At 34.7% G+C, this 15,322-nt stretch overlaps 1 protein-coding gene across 1 annotated transcript in view; it reads left to right on the forward strand.

Annotated features, from left to right (window-relative positions):
• Nucleotides 1-15,322, forward strand: part of LOC106478620 (F-box/LRR-repeat protein 4-like) — a 142,110-nt gene that overhangs the window by 12,018 nt on the left and 114,770 nt on the right. The window contains 1 exon segment of the mRNA XM_022382246.1: nucleotides 9,446-9,555. Within this exon segment, the coding sequence (XP_022237954.1) occupies nucleotides 9,446-9,555 (110 nt within the window).

Here is a 15,322-nt window from a genome sequence, read left to right on the forward strand (position 1 = left end):
CATTGTACTAGTATTCTGTGTGTGATTCACTTACAGTTGTGTTGCAAGTTACCATAATTCGTTTGGTCTTCTTTCTTCTGAAGATCCTCTGTTCCTTTTGTCAAAGTGTACCCAGGCTGATTCAAATACTTTAGATCTGAGCTTTGACGGAATAAAATTATCCTTCTTATTTTTATTTATACTGTTAGTTTTACTCTAACATATTAAACGTTAGGCCTATGTCAGTCGCTAGGCCTATCTCTTTTACGGTATTTAAATTCACACAGTTTTATTCTCTTTTGCTATTATCTGTCTGTTGTTGTCAGTCTGCTGCTTCCCGCTCTTCTCACGCTATCTATATCTTTATTACATTGTCGTCTGGCCACTTTCTATATTCTTGACACCAATTAGTTATTAACAAAACCTTCTACAATCGTCTGCTTTTAACTCTTATTATAACAAATCTTAAAAATAATAAAATATTCACTCACAAATATAAATTAATCACTAATATTTAAACTAAATAGTCTTTTACATTATGACATAAACCCCTCTTCAAGATAAAATATTCACAATTTTGTTTTACTATATACAAAGTCTGCTTCAACATTTACAGTTCCTTTATCTGTCTCTCCTAACATAGGGTCTCCAGTAGGGCTTCTCTTTAACAGGATTCCTCATCTTCATCTTGACCTGTGTTGTCTGTATTTCCTAATCTACCTCTATGCTGACACAATAGTTTTTGTTCCTCTTCCTATCAGTCAGCTTGACACTCATGTTCATGTCCTCGTACGTCTCATCTCTACCCCGTGCCCTTAGGTCTAGTAGGTTCTTATCTTCTAAGATAGAGTCGCTGTCTTCTGGTTCTGCATCTATGATGGCCACACCTGCAACATCCATCTCTGTTTCAATAGCTGCACCCTTTAGATCTTCTTCTCTCCCAAAATACTTCTTCAACTATTATGGTAGATTTTGGTCTTCCCGTTCACATTCACCTTGTAATCCATTCTGTTGAGTACTTCAAAAGATCCCTTCCATTGCAAGGTGAGTTTGTCATAAAAATGCTTCTGACTACCTTGAGCTGCATACAAACTCTGTCGAACAAGTTGCAGGTTTTCTCCAGTCGGTTTCTGAGGTCTAACACATACTGATATGTGTTCCTTACTTCTGACTCTTCTTCTCTCATCCATAGCTCTTTCAATATTTGCATCAGACCTCGTACTGTTCTTCCATACAGTAACTGAAAGAGTGAAAATCATGTACTGGCTTGTGGGACTTCTTGATAAGCAAATAATACTGTCTATAAGTACCTGTCCCAGTCATGTGGTCTCTCGTGGCACATCTTCTTTAGCATACTTTATAAAACTCCATTGACTCTCTTGCAAAGCCCATTACATTTAGGATTGTACGGGGTGGTAAAGAGTTGCCGAGTACTGATGGGTCTGCACACTTCCTGCATCAGTTCTGAAGTAAACTGGGTCCCTCTATCACTCAGGATTTCTCTTGGAAAGCCTACTCTGTAAAATAACTCCAGGAGGGCTTCTGCTACTCTCTCTGTCTCTATCACTGGCAAAGCTATTGCTTCTGGATAACGAGTTGCATAGTCAACTACTGTTAGCACATACCAGTTTCCCTTGTCTGACACAGGTGCTAGTGGCCCGATCAAGTCCACAGCTACTCTGCTGAATGGCTCTTCTATGAGAGGCATCTTCCCCAATGGCACTTTGGCTACCTTCCCTCTAAGTATTGTCCTTTGGCAGATGTCACATGACCTGCAGAATCTACTCACATCTCTTAATTACTCCTGACCAATGGAAATTACTGGTGATTTTGTCTGTTGTTTTCTTTGTTCCTAGGTGTCCTCACACAATTGATTCATAAGCCAACTTCACCACTTGAGTCCGGTATTCTGTTGGTTATATGAGCTATTTAATTTCCCCAGTATAACTGCCTTGATAGATTCAGTATAGAACTCCCTTCTGGCCCTCTATTCTATAAGTATCTTTCCCCTTTGTTTTGTGCTTGACTTCCTTCTGGGCATTATCCCAATGTTTCTGCAGTGAAGGGTCTTTCTTCTGTGCTTCCTTCAGTTCCTGCAAACCTAAATTTGGGATATCGCTTTTTGATACTTGCAGGGGCTTGATGTCTTGTTTGCTCTTCTTTTCTTGAGCTCTGATGGTGACAGCAGATATTTCATCAATCGTCTTTCTTTCTAGTTCCTCAAAGTTTCTACTACCTGGTATGTTTCCTATCATCAAGTCATGTATTGGTTCCTTGAGACACATGGCCTCAAGGTCTGCTATCCACCTTTATTTTTGCCATGAGAAATTTTTTCACTGTCCCATCAGTTAGCACACACAAGCGTACCTTTCCTGTCATCTGATCATTGGATACTAAAGTGGTTCTCACTGCTGCACTACTGCACGCAGTGTCTCGTAGAACCTTCACTTTCTTGTCCCCAACATTGCCTTTGCATATTGGCATATTATGATTTGTTGGCATCTCTTGATATTTGTCACAAGCTCCCATCACTATTGTCACTGTTGATCAATTTGCTAATTTGAGTTGACCATTAGTCGTACACCGATCAATCGCATTTTCTTGTATTGAATTTGACAAGTAGTCTTGATTCTCTTTCTTCTGGCAGCAGCATACATAATGCCAGTCAGTCTTTTCTTGTTTATTACCAGCACTGTCTTTGTAAATGGCTCCTGCTGTTTTATTTTGAGATTTCTGCTGTTTTTTGCTGGTAATGGACTTGCATTCTGGTGCAGTGTGCCCCATTTTATAACAAACATAACATCTCCTTTCCCTTCTGTCTATTAACCTCCTGTCACCTTTGGTAAACTCCTGCTTCTGGTCAGCTGTTACTGGTTTCAAATTTATCTGGACATTCTTTGACTTGCCAGTTATACTACCTCCATGGGCTTCCATGTACTGTTTTGCAAGCTTGATCATCTTGTCTACATCTTTTGGTGCTCTCTCCTTTAAATAAATAGTGACATGTCAGTTGAACATGTGGTCATGAACTATTCATGTACTAATAGGTCTGCCAGTCCCTCAAAAGTATTTTCACACATGGCCATGTCAGTCCATCTGGTGAAATATCACCGCAGATGTACCAGAAACTGAAATACAGTTTCTCCAGTGTCGGGTTTGACTCCTCTGAACTTCTGACAAAAACCTTCTTCAGTAAGTTCATATCGTTTCAGTAAAGCTACTTGTAATTTGTCATAATCCATGGCATCTTCTGATGTCATGCATGCATATACTTGTAGGCCTTTTCCTGTGAGAAGTTGACTGAGACAGACTGCCCAGTCACCTTTGTCCCAGTTCTGACTTTGAGCAAATCTTTCATATCTCTCCAGGAAAGCATCCATGTCATTTTTATGTTCATCAAATTTGAGCAGCTTGGGTTGGCTAGCACTGACTCCATTGTAATTTTTGGGTCCTTCTTCCTTTGGTTAGGTGAATTTTGCTATCTCAGTTTGTGCTCTTATTCTCTCTATTTCTTGTCTCTCCTCTCCCTCTTTTTCTTCTTTTTCAACTTGTATTATCATTCTTTCTATGTTCTCCTTTCTTACATTTTCTTCTTTCTCAGTTTGTCTCTTTTGTTGCCATTCTTCTCTTTCCAGTTCTTGTTGTTGTTTAACAAACTCTCGTAATTCACTGTCTTTTAACCCAATTTGAGTTCCTCTTTCTACCCATTTATCAAAATCTGTTGACGTGGTTATATAGTGTAATTTTATCTCTATACTATTTATGTTACTACTACAACAGTGCGTAAATAGACAGGCCTACTTATTTCCACTGTCGTTCACGTTTTCTTCTATTGCCATTTACCATTGTATAATCCTGGCTTTGGCTCACCAATTGTCAGATTTTAAAAATAATAAATAATATAAGTTCTTCTTTTTGCCAATTGTCGAAATAAATGACTTTTACTTATATTTCTTGATAGTATAAATATATACTATGTTGTTGTTGGGTTTAGGATTCTTCTACAGTAGGTGTCTGTGACTTGTTGCGATAAATTCAACTATAGAGATTACAGGCATATCATAAATATTTATATAAGATCTCTTCTTCTTGTCAAAAGTCCACTTAGGCCTATTCAATTACTTTAGAATTTCAGTTGAGAAGTTGAACTATCTTCTCTATGTTACTATCGTACTAGTATTCTGTGTGTGATTCACTTACAGTTGTGGCACAAAGTACCGTAATTTGTGTGGTCTTCTTTCTTCTGAAGATCCTCAGTTCCTTTTGTCAAAGTGTACCCATGCTGATTCATTTACTTTAGATACACGCTTTGATGGAATAAAATTATCCTTCTTATAATTTTTTATACTATTAGTTTCACTCTAATATATTAAACGTTTGGCCTATGTCAATTGTTAGGCCTATCACATCTAAGTTACCTAACTTCACACAGCTATATTCTCTTTTGCTATTTTATGTCTATTGTTGTCTGTCTGGTGCTTCCCGCTCATCTCACGTAATTTATATTTCTATTACATAGTCATCTGGCCACTTTCTATATTCTCGACACAAATTAGTTAATAACAAAACCTACAATTGTCTGCTTTTAACTCTTATTATACAAAACTTGAAAATATTAAAATATTCACTCACAAATATAAATTAATCACTGATATTTAAACCAAACAGTCTTTTATATCATGACAATATGTAAATCTATTTTTATTTACCAAAAATGTATAATAGTCTTATATCAGCTTGTTTATATTGAAGAGTAAATAGCTTGAAGCCAAGTGTTACTGTTGGACTTGTCTCTTGTCAATTAGACTGGTTTTAAGGAATTTCACTCCTCATTATGAGTAGACACTTGAAAGTCCCATCAATTTTGAAGTTACCTCTATTTCTTTTTTTTGCTCCAGAGGACAAGTCCAAAACTTAGCCTGACTGAACGCCTTTTCAACATACTGCTATATTTCATATAGTAAGGGGACTAAAATTTACATCACTATTCTGACTCGCCATAGTTTTACAAGGTTACAGTAACACTTGTGCTTCTAAATTGAACAAAGAAGAAGAGTTGGAGAGAATCTAATTGAAGTGTTCAATATTATTAAAAGAAGTATCATCTTTTTTTCAAATTTAACTCTTGAGAACCTGATGTATCTTTGCAATGCATCTTTTATATGGTTTGTTTTATCATATTGCTGGATGAAATAGTTTGGAACTTTAAAATTACTTTCTATAGAATATATAGCTTCTGCAAAGAAATGTCCATGTATTCATATGTGATATTTGTATGAATGAGTTGCTTTGAAGTTGCTGTATATATATATATATATATATATATACTTACCTAATTTACTAGATTAGGTTTGTGGTGTCTGCGCCATGTCACTCCCTGATTGGTTCCTTATCGTCATTCATCTATCAACCACCACCCAAACAATCAGCATCCTGCTCTCATCTCACTAGGCTCACTGCTGTTTCTGTCTTCTTGTAGTTTCCCTCTGTGGTGTTATGTTCTTTTCTAATAAGATGTAAGCAGCTTCTATAGCTTTGTTGATTTTCCATCCCTTTGTTAAGAATTTTAGTTTCAGGTGTCCTGCTTCCTCTGCATGTGCTACTATTGCATTGGTTGTATTGTGTCTTCTGACATTTGTTTTATGCTAATTAACTCTGGTGGTCAGGCCTCTGCCAGTTTCACCTACATAAACTTTACTGCAGCCACCTCATGGAATGCAGTATACTACGCTGCTGTCTGTTATGTGTTTCTGTCTCCTGTCCTTTACCATCTCTCTTATTCTTATTCCTGTAAAATTTTGTTACCACCTCTGTAGTTGTTTGTATCAGTCTGTTGTTGGGACTTGCATCCTGGGCTCTCATCCTGTCTGCTGTCATTGCTCCTTTCCATGATGTTCCTTGCTTTCTCCCTTATAAGCATACCTGTAAGATATTGCAACTTCCTGAAAGCTTCCATTATGTGTTTGTTTTCTTTACCTAAGAATTCTGGGCTACATATCTGTAATGCCCTCAGGAAGAAGCCCAATACCACACCTGTCTTCACTTTGTTGTTATGTGCTGAGAAGAAGTGTATAAAGTCATCTCTGTCAGTTTGTTTTCTATACACAGAGAACCTTGGTCCCTTGATCTACATATTGATCCCTTGACACCAGGCCTCATGAAAGAAAATATTTGATATGATATTATTTTGTTATAATTATATTATTGGAATTTGTTGACTAGTGAAATCACAGAGTGCAATTGATTCATTATCACACATGTATAAGGAGTTTCATAAATTATAAAATCTTTAATTCTGTGGCATTACAAAAAGTATTTCTCATACCAAAACTAATTTACAAATTTTGAATGTTGAATGAAGGCAAAATTTAATTCTTACCTTTCATTTAGAAAAACCCAGCATGCATCAGATCACGAGTGAAAAGTCCCTCTGTAATGTAGTTATAGCTGCTGCCTAGTGAGTGTTATATATAATGTCTCAATTACATCTTCAAAACATCCCCAAGAAAACATAGTACTTGTGACCACTCAGAAACATATATATGTCGTGTAATGAAAATGATGTAACACAAGCACCAAATTGTAACCATGGGGTGATGTCACAGATACGTGTTGTCTTTGGTGGGGTGATAAAGCCTACAACTTCACAGAATTTTAAGGTGTTTCTTTGGGGGATAAGGGTTGAATTTAATGATCAGTTTTCAGTTTATGGAGAGAGGTTGAGAGTCAGAACATTCTTGATGGACCAAAAGGCCCATTGATGTCCAATACGTTCTCACCTCTGTGTGTTTATAGGCAGGATTTATTGAAAATGGATTTGGATGAAAGCTGGTTACATTTTGATTATGACCCAACTTAGAAGTGATTAGTTTTTGGAGGGTTCAGGTCAAAGGTCAAGGTCACAAAAATCCAAAAAATCCCTATCTGTTAACATGGGGACTGATATTACATACTATTTTTCTGTATAGCTCAGTCAAAAATTATCGGATTTTGATGTAACTTAGTGGATATATGTAGAATATTATTCCTCATTGTCCTGCTGAAAATGGTTTGTGTCCGTTGATAACGATGGATATACTGACACATTTTCATATTTTTTTAGAGCAAAATTTAATCAATGCTGCATGGCAGAGGTATGCAATCTATTGAGTGCCCCTCTAGTTTGTTATGCTTTTAACCAGTAATGAAAAGCCATTAAAATTACTAAACTGTCATATAAAAGCTGCCTTAAAAAAAGTACCTTAAAAATTTTCTTTTTGCATCCTAATAAGACTTGAGCACTCAATTGGTAGCAGTAGTGCTCCTTGTTTTCCGAACCATTTAAGTATATACCTCTATATGCTATAGCTAATAATAAGAGAAAAAAAACACTATTACCATAATAATTCCTTCATTATCATCAATTATGCTTAAATTATATATACGAGTTTTCGATAAGGACCAGAAAGTGCAAAGGTTTTTTTTTTAAATAGAGTTTTAAATTCATTATTGTTTTATAGTGCTGATTTTGATCGCCTATTGACAATTAATGTAATTGATATAATAGTTTTGAAGCTATACCTCTTATGTGTGTAAGTGTGGAATTGAGTACTAAACCTAAAATTTTCTTCTGACACAACTTTAAGGTTCTTTCTAGAAACATTATAAAGCACCCAACAAATCAGAAAAGCAGAAAAGAGTCTGAGGGTAACCAAGGAGGCAAAGCATTTAAAGGTCCTAGGTTTTGACTACTTTATATTAGAAAAAAAAAAGAAAAATAATATTTTTAATAGTTAAAAGTAACTCTAGTTTCTCAAATTGTACAGTTATGTAATGCCAAAAGCCACAAAGCAAAAGAAGTAAAAAATATATCTTTCATCTCCCACTTTGTTATATAAGTTAATTCAATATGTTCTAAAAAAGTAAAAAAAGGACTAAGAGCAAGTTCTGAATTTAAAAAAATTAATAATGCATTATGATCATAAATAGTTTTACCAGGTTATTGTGATGACTATCATTTATTATAGGTATTTCTATTAATGTAAATAAAATAACAACCTGTATCTACAGAATGTATGTGTATTAGCTTAATATTTGGATGTTTGAATTTCTTTAAGAGCTATAGATAACTTACAAATTTGCTAATCCAGTTTAAACTTGTAGGTTTTTGATAACTCCTGATGAAGCTGTAATACATTCTGTAGATAGATATATTGTTACATCTGGTCATTTGTTAATTTCCCATATAACTTCTTTCGGATGAAACTTTAGCAACACAAGTCCTTTCTTAAATAAAGCTATTTTATTCTTCCTCAATACAACTTTGCAGTACACAGAATTTCCACATTCACTTTAACTTAGATACACACTATAATTCACAATGATTTACACACTTTACATACGGCTTGACTCAGTTATCTGTCTCTATCTCCCTGTCTGCTGTTCAATTATCTATGGCATCACTTCTCGCCGGTCTTATATATACAAATTAGAGGGCGTCTGGCAAACACTCGAGCTTTCACGAACGTTCCAGATACTCATTATGTGTTACCAGCATAACGTTAATTCTGCTGTCATAACAATATTGTTATTTTATTTACATCAATAGAAATGTAATAAATTTCAATTTGCATTAAACAAAGTTAAGAATAATGATTTATTATTCAATGACATTTTAAAATTTTTATCTTCTCTTCAATTAACCACATCTGAAGCAGAATAAACTTGAATTTTCTTTTTGACTTCACACATGCTTTTGTTTGACAGAATTAAAAGCTTTGTGCATAAATCAGTCATGTCAGGTAGCATTGTCAAGGTTTAGCTGATACAGTAGTTCACGGTTGATATAAAATTATAACAAGAAAGCAGCAGGAGTGTAGCTTGACAAAATTCACCATAAATTTTCTATTAAAGCACATTGGGCATTATTTTCATTGTATTTTAGTGAATTCCATGCATTTTCTGAAGAAATATTTTGGAGTAAATAGCTCAAAGTATTAAAAGATGTATCACACTTTAGAAAAGCACTTCTATAAAATTAAACTGTATAACCAATACAACCTTTATAAGAGTGATTAGAAATAGCAAATGTGTATGTATTCATATTTGTGTAGATATGTAATTTGAAACATATGAATGTTGTAACTGTAGAATTCCTTATCATTTCAAATTTCATAATTACTATATGAAAGTTAACCTGCTGCCTCTAGTTATTAGGTTTATCAAAATCTACAGTTAATTATTAATTGTTTTAATTCAACTAAACACAAATGTATAAAACCTTCCTGTGCTATGTGTAGGCTTCATATGCACATATAAATGTGTATGTTTATGAATAATCAACATTTTCATAGATATGTTTGCAGTTTAGTGCTTACATCTGCAATAGAAAATTTTAAAACAATAGATTAACTCATCACATTCAGAAAAGTTTCTCTGTGTAAAAATTAAAAATGGTAGTTATTTATTAATTTCCTTGAAAATATTTTTAGAAATTCAGTTTGAAGAAAAAGTTTCACCCATTCGTATTGACATCTATGAGACTTATAATCCAGGATCTGTTGTTCGAATCTCAGCCTTTGATGCATCAGAAGTAAAGTAAGTACCATTTTTATGTGCATGTGTACACTGTATATTTTGATAACAAACTATAACAAGTGATACTTTACTGTTTTCAGCTATTCTAGAGAATGCAAGCCTTGGTTTATTTTCTGTTTTCCAGAGAAATGCTTTTTTTTTACCACTGCAGTATAGCTTTCACTAAGAATATGTACTAGTAACCCCATTTAAAAAAACATTTTCTTGTACACTAGTCTGGTGGTTTAGTGGAACATGTGATAAAGACTGTCAAGGATATGCTTGCTTAGTTTATGAACCCTGACCATACAGATTGGATTGAACATTTATCCTATGTCAATTTGAACAGAGATCAACAGGTTATTGCTCTCTTTAGATATGAGCAGACAACCCACATTGTCCACAAAACTATGTAGAGTGGTTAAGGTGTGTATTAGTTAACATGTACGTGATTATATGTCAATAGCTAGGAAAGAATGACATATAATAGAAGAGGTTCTGTAATAAGACAGTGAAAGAACAAAAGGACCATTATGGAGACTGATGTGGCCTTGGTGCATACCAGCAGCACAGAAGCCTCTTGGCTGGTCAGGATGACCACATCTTGTGCTGTGACAAGTCAATCCATTTAGTACAAAGTATAGATGTTGAGGGCTCATGAAAGCACTTAGACATGTGGATCAGCCAAGTCTGTAAATGACCAGAAAATCTCTGGTGAACTGCTTGACCAAGAGCCAGAAGAGGAGGTAGTTGAGTAATATGAGGATGAAACCACTGTTTTTATCTCACTGTGCCTCTGAAGGTGAGGAGGAAAGTTTGGGTTGACTGAGGGGAAATTGGCAGATTCATAGGCAAAACTACTCTCTAATGGTTTATGGAACTGTTGATGACAACCTCCCTGTTAGTATGCCTGGGATTAACCCCAGTCATCTACAGCTATGATAGTTACTGATTTTAGGATCACTGACCGAAAGGAAGCTTTTCAAGTTATCAAGTGATGTCCACAATCAAATTTATACACTACATTTTTGTGATTTCCTCTTGATTACCAAAAAGGTAAGATGTTTAGAGCTAGTAGATGTAACACCTTGTACATCAAAATTTGTTCAAAGGCTTATATGCCACTAATTTCTCTAGCTACCAAGTGATTTTTACAATGCGAACAGAGACATTTCACGAGAATCTCTCATCTGAACTAGCTGAGTTGCAAGGACTCTATAGAGAATACAGCACAGCCTAACTCTTAATCCTGACTTATAAACCAATAAAATTTAACCAATTCACTGTGGCTGAGATGTATATTTCTCAGTGCACTGGGAAATATATGTCCCAGTTGCAGTGAAAGGGCTAACTAGAAACAGACGTATACTGTTATGAGGTTTACGCAATTTAAGATAAAGAAATGTAGTTTCCTGTTACAATTTATAGTCATTCTAGAAGGAAAAAAAGGATAATTTAGATTTAATTTGTATTTTTTTATGGTGGTTACAAGGTTGGTCAAACTGAATGTGTATAAGTTTAGGGTAGAGAAAATAACAGATAAAATGTAGAGTTTTGCTGTAAAAAACATTACACATACAGTGAAACCCTGATTTTACGAGCCCCGAGTTAATGCGAATTTGGATATAACGTGATGGGTTATTAACTCTTTCGACACGGGCTCGGTCCCTGGGACCGACCTCACAACTATAACATCGTTATAGTTTACATGCTAATAACTTTTAATATTTTAAGTGTATCTTAACAAAATTTTTTAGACTTATAGTAAACATTAGAAGCCTTTTGCACACAAAAAATCAGATTTTTTAATGACGTATTTTTACTTAAATTTGTTCATGAAAATATTGATTCTTTTTTTTTTAACTACTCTGAGTACAAAGTGATTTTCATGTCAAAATTATAAATACTTTTCGTCGTCTTAAAAATCTCAAATTTCCTTTGTGTAATCCCTAAAACCTCCTAAATGCATTTCAAACGTTTTTTTTTCACTAAACCCTTCAACAATGCTTGAAGCCTATCTGAAAAGCCTGAACATGAAGGAAGTTTGCCATTTAGGTGGGAAGGCCTTGGCAGCAGTCAGCTCGTCGTGTGTAGAAAATGATGGGAGAAGGGTCTGGGGCTAGCTTTTTCATCACGGCAATCCACCACGGAAGATGACGATGATGAGACAGATTTGTACAGCTTCACAGAGTAAGATGTGCGTGAGACAAAGAAGCTGTTTGAATGGAGCAAAGAAGAGCTACACCAGTGGCACTCTGTTGACGATGAATGCCCAACATATGAGCACTTGACGGACGCCGAGATCGTCCGTAACATAACTATAGCACCGACGGAGGCAAGTGTACCTGTTCTCGAGCCAGAAGAAGAGGATAATGAAGAGCCTCCATCACCATCACCAAAAGTGTCTGAAGCCATTGAACACCTCGAGGCTAACCTCCGTTGGCTGGAGACTTGGGAGGTGGACCACATAAGAATCCTCCAACTCAGAAGCATTCTAGATTTTACCTGCAGCCAGAGACATACTACATTCAAGCAAGGAACACTTGATCAGTTTTTTAAGAAATAAACTGCAAATGATGATTGCTAATATTATTGAATGTTTTTATTTGTTGTTTTGTTTATTAAAAAGCCAAAAATAATCTGTGTTTTAATTTCTACTGTAACAAAACAACGACTCATTTGCAAAATTCTTTAATTCAGAGTAATTTACTTGCCAGAAAGGTAATGTGTAAAAAAACTAGTCAAAGAGGGCGAAAATAGAGGAGTTTTACGATGCTAGGTCAACATTGGGTCAGTTTGAACAGTGATTTTCTTGAACCCCGATTTAGCGCGACCCCGCTTGTTTTGCGATGACATTTTATGATAATGTTATAACGGGGCTACACTGTATGTCTAAAATGTTATACAACATATATGCTATCTCTCACAACAGAAATATTTAAGCTGTAATTTTAAAGATAGCACCAACCTCAATTTTGAGGGATCAGATTGGCAGTCACAGTAATGGCTGATGTTAAGTGTCAAATTATAGCCAACACTGCTGCATGATTGAGAATTTTATAGATACTGCACATAGAGTAACCATCCTTGAAGCTGTCTATAAGGAGTGGCAAAAATCGTGCAAACAGGAGATGGGGATTTTAGGTGAAAGTGAGGGAGAAATTTTGTAACTGTACATTTTATTTAAAAAATATTTAGTTTCAGATAAAGTATGCATCAGCAACTGCCCACCAGAGTTTAGGGTTATTGCAGTAAAAGAGGGTCATAGAAGTGTCACGACCCAAACTCCATCAGAAATGGAGGGAGGAAAGACATATTAACATAATCAATTCATAATTATTAATTAACATGTTTTTGACCTTGTAAAGTCACTCAAAGAAGAAATCTGGCCAGTTGCAGCTAAACCATTACTGGCCTTACTATGGCCAGCAGTGAGAAGGAAGAAGGAATATAACAATTAAGAGGTATTCAAAATGTTTATTTATGTACATGTTCTGTTATGACACATTGTCTTATATTTGCATTGAATATATATGCATGCATCTACAAAACTTGAAAAATTCATATGGCTCTCTCTCTATATATATATATAGTTTTACAAGTGGTAAATGCTGTATGTGCCTGAGATATTTAGGAGAGTCAAAATAGGGATTTGTAGTTTGAGGAAATAATGCCAGCACTGTGTCTCAAACCTTAAACTTGTTTGTTTACTTCTTTTGCAATTGCAGTTTTACTTTATGCTACCTATCTTGTTTCTGTATTTTTTGAAGATCCCTATTCTTCCTTTTTAAATTAACAACTTTTAATAATCTTGTATATTTTGATTTATGAAGGGTTTAGGCTTTAATTTTGTTCAAGGGTTTTTATTTTTGTATGGCAAATGAATTCTATGTTAAAGAGCTTTCCAGTGTGGGCTGTGTGCTTGTTTAGTTGTTAAAGGAATTTTTTTTATGTATTTCTATCTTAAAGGGGTATTTTTATGAGGTGAAAACTTTGATTATGTAATGGTATTTCTTTGTTTAAAGGTTGTGATGTTTGTGTGGCATGTGTTTTCAGGGGTTAGAGAAAGTTAACAATACCTGTTCTTTTCTTGGAGGAATGGGGTGAAGGATATTGCTGCAACACTGCACCTTATTCAAGGATGTCAATGACAGTGCCCTGCAAGAGCCATTTAGGTGATATCTTGGTTATGGTCTCATCTGTGTTGTGATAGTCACTCTGGATAAATGCAACATTTTTTGAAAAATAAATAATGCAGGATTTAGATGGTCTAGAATAGGATTTTATAGGAGAAGCAGTGGAAGGAATCCAGGAATCCCATGTATGGAAAACTGAGTATACAAACTGTGTGTTTAGGATTGTAATCAAAATTGTTCATTTTGCATTTTACTTTGTGTCGAGTCTCATTGTTGCATTAACTCTTTCACTGTGCCTGGTATGTATGTTTCCCAATTCAATGGGATACATATGTCCCAGCTACAGTGAATAGGTTAAACATCATAACCCAATTAATAAGAGATTTAGCATTACTTCATGATCAGTATCTTGTCTGAATCTCCATTTAATACAAGTGGACCTATCTCATAGCTTGAAGGTTAATTCTATTTCACCTGAATATACCATATGGAGACCAGATGTAAACAATTGTTATAATTATTTAAAAGAAAATAAACTGGCTTCAAGCACTATATGTATCACAAATGTCTGAAGTTTAATGGTATATTAGCAAGTATTGTATACTAGGCTTGCAATGGCAAACTATTCAGATGATAGAAATTTTTTAAATTTAATTTATTGTTAAGTTTTGTGTATTTAAACAACTCATACACTTATAAGAGCTTCTTATTTATAGAAAGAAACCAGAACTATGAGATAGAAATTTATCTTCACCAAAAATATCATTCTCGGATGTATTATGCTAAGACACCTGATAATGGTGACACCATTTTGAAAGGTGAGGCCACTTGTCCCTGATAAATTTTTGTTAGTCTGCCATGTTTGTACGATTAAAAGAGAGAAGTTGGCAACTTCTGTCTGCAAAATAAAGTAACAAAGTAAATTGTTTAATTAATATCAAACAAAATTATACCTGATTGGATGTATAAAATGAAAATTTCTGATGATTAATAAAAAAAGTCTTAAGATGAAAGTAAGTAATTTTACCGCTTCTTCAAAACAAAATTTCAAACCTTTATAACATAAAAATGATACATACACAATAAAATTGTATACATTTTTTCACACAGAAAGCACATACTATTTAAAAGCATGTATCAAGTTTCAAGAAATTTGGTCTTGTAAAAGATTGGGGGGATGCTTTTGGCACCCTGTGGTCCAGAAAGGGTCAGAAAAGTTTGAAATCAAAGTGAGATATCCTGGAAATATTTCATGGTACTTGACTAATTCCATATGCAGTTTGTGAATCATTTGTTACACTTTGTTTGCCAGAAGTAATGGACTCAGTCTTCTGAGAAAGGTCCCCCGGTGGGACAGCAGTAAGTTTTGGATTTAAAAAGCTAAAATCAGGGGTTCAATTCCCCTCAGTGGACACTGCAATAAATAAATAACGTCTAAAACTCGTTTATCGACCTAATAAATCATCAGCACTAAAAGGAATGATTAACACAACAAAATATTTACTTACAACCAAACTGTAGAAGTAACACTAGCTCCTGCTGTTTTGGAAAGTACAAGGAAAAATAGGATGAATGTTTTATAGTAGTATTTTTCGTACAATTCTACTAGAACAAAACATGCTTCTGAGAAAGAAAAAAAAAAAACTCAAATG

Source organism: Limulus polyphemus, unplaced genomic scaffold, assembly GCF_000517525.1.
Source record: "Limulus polyphemus unplaced genomic scaffold, Limulus_polyphemus-2.1.2 Scaffold233, whole genome shotgun sequence".
Classification (NCBI taxonomy): Eukaryota; Metazoa; Arthropoda; class Merostomata; order Xiphosura; family Limulidae; genus Limulus; species Limulus polyphemus.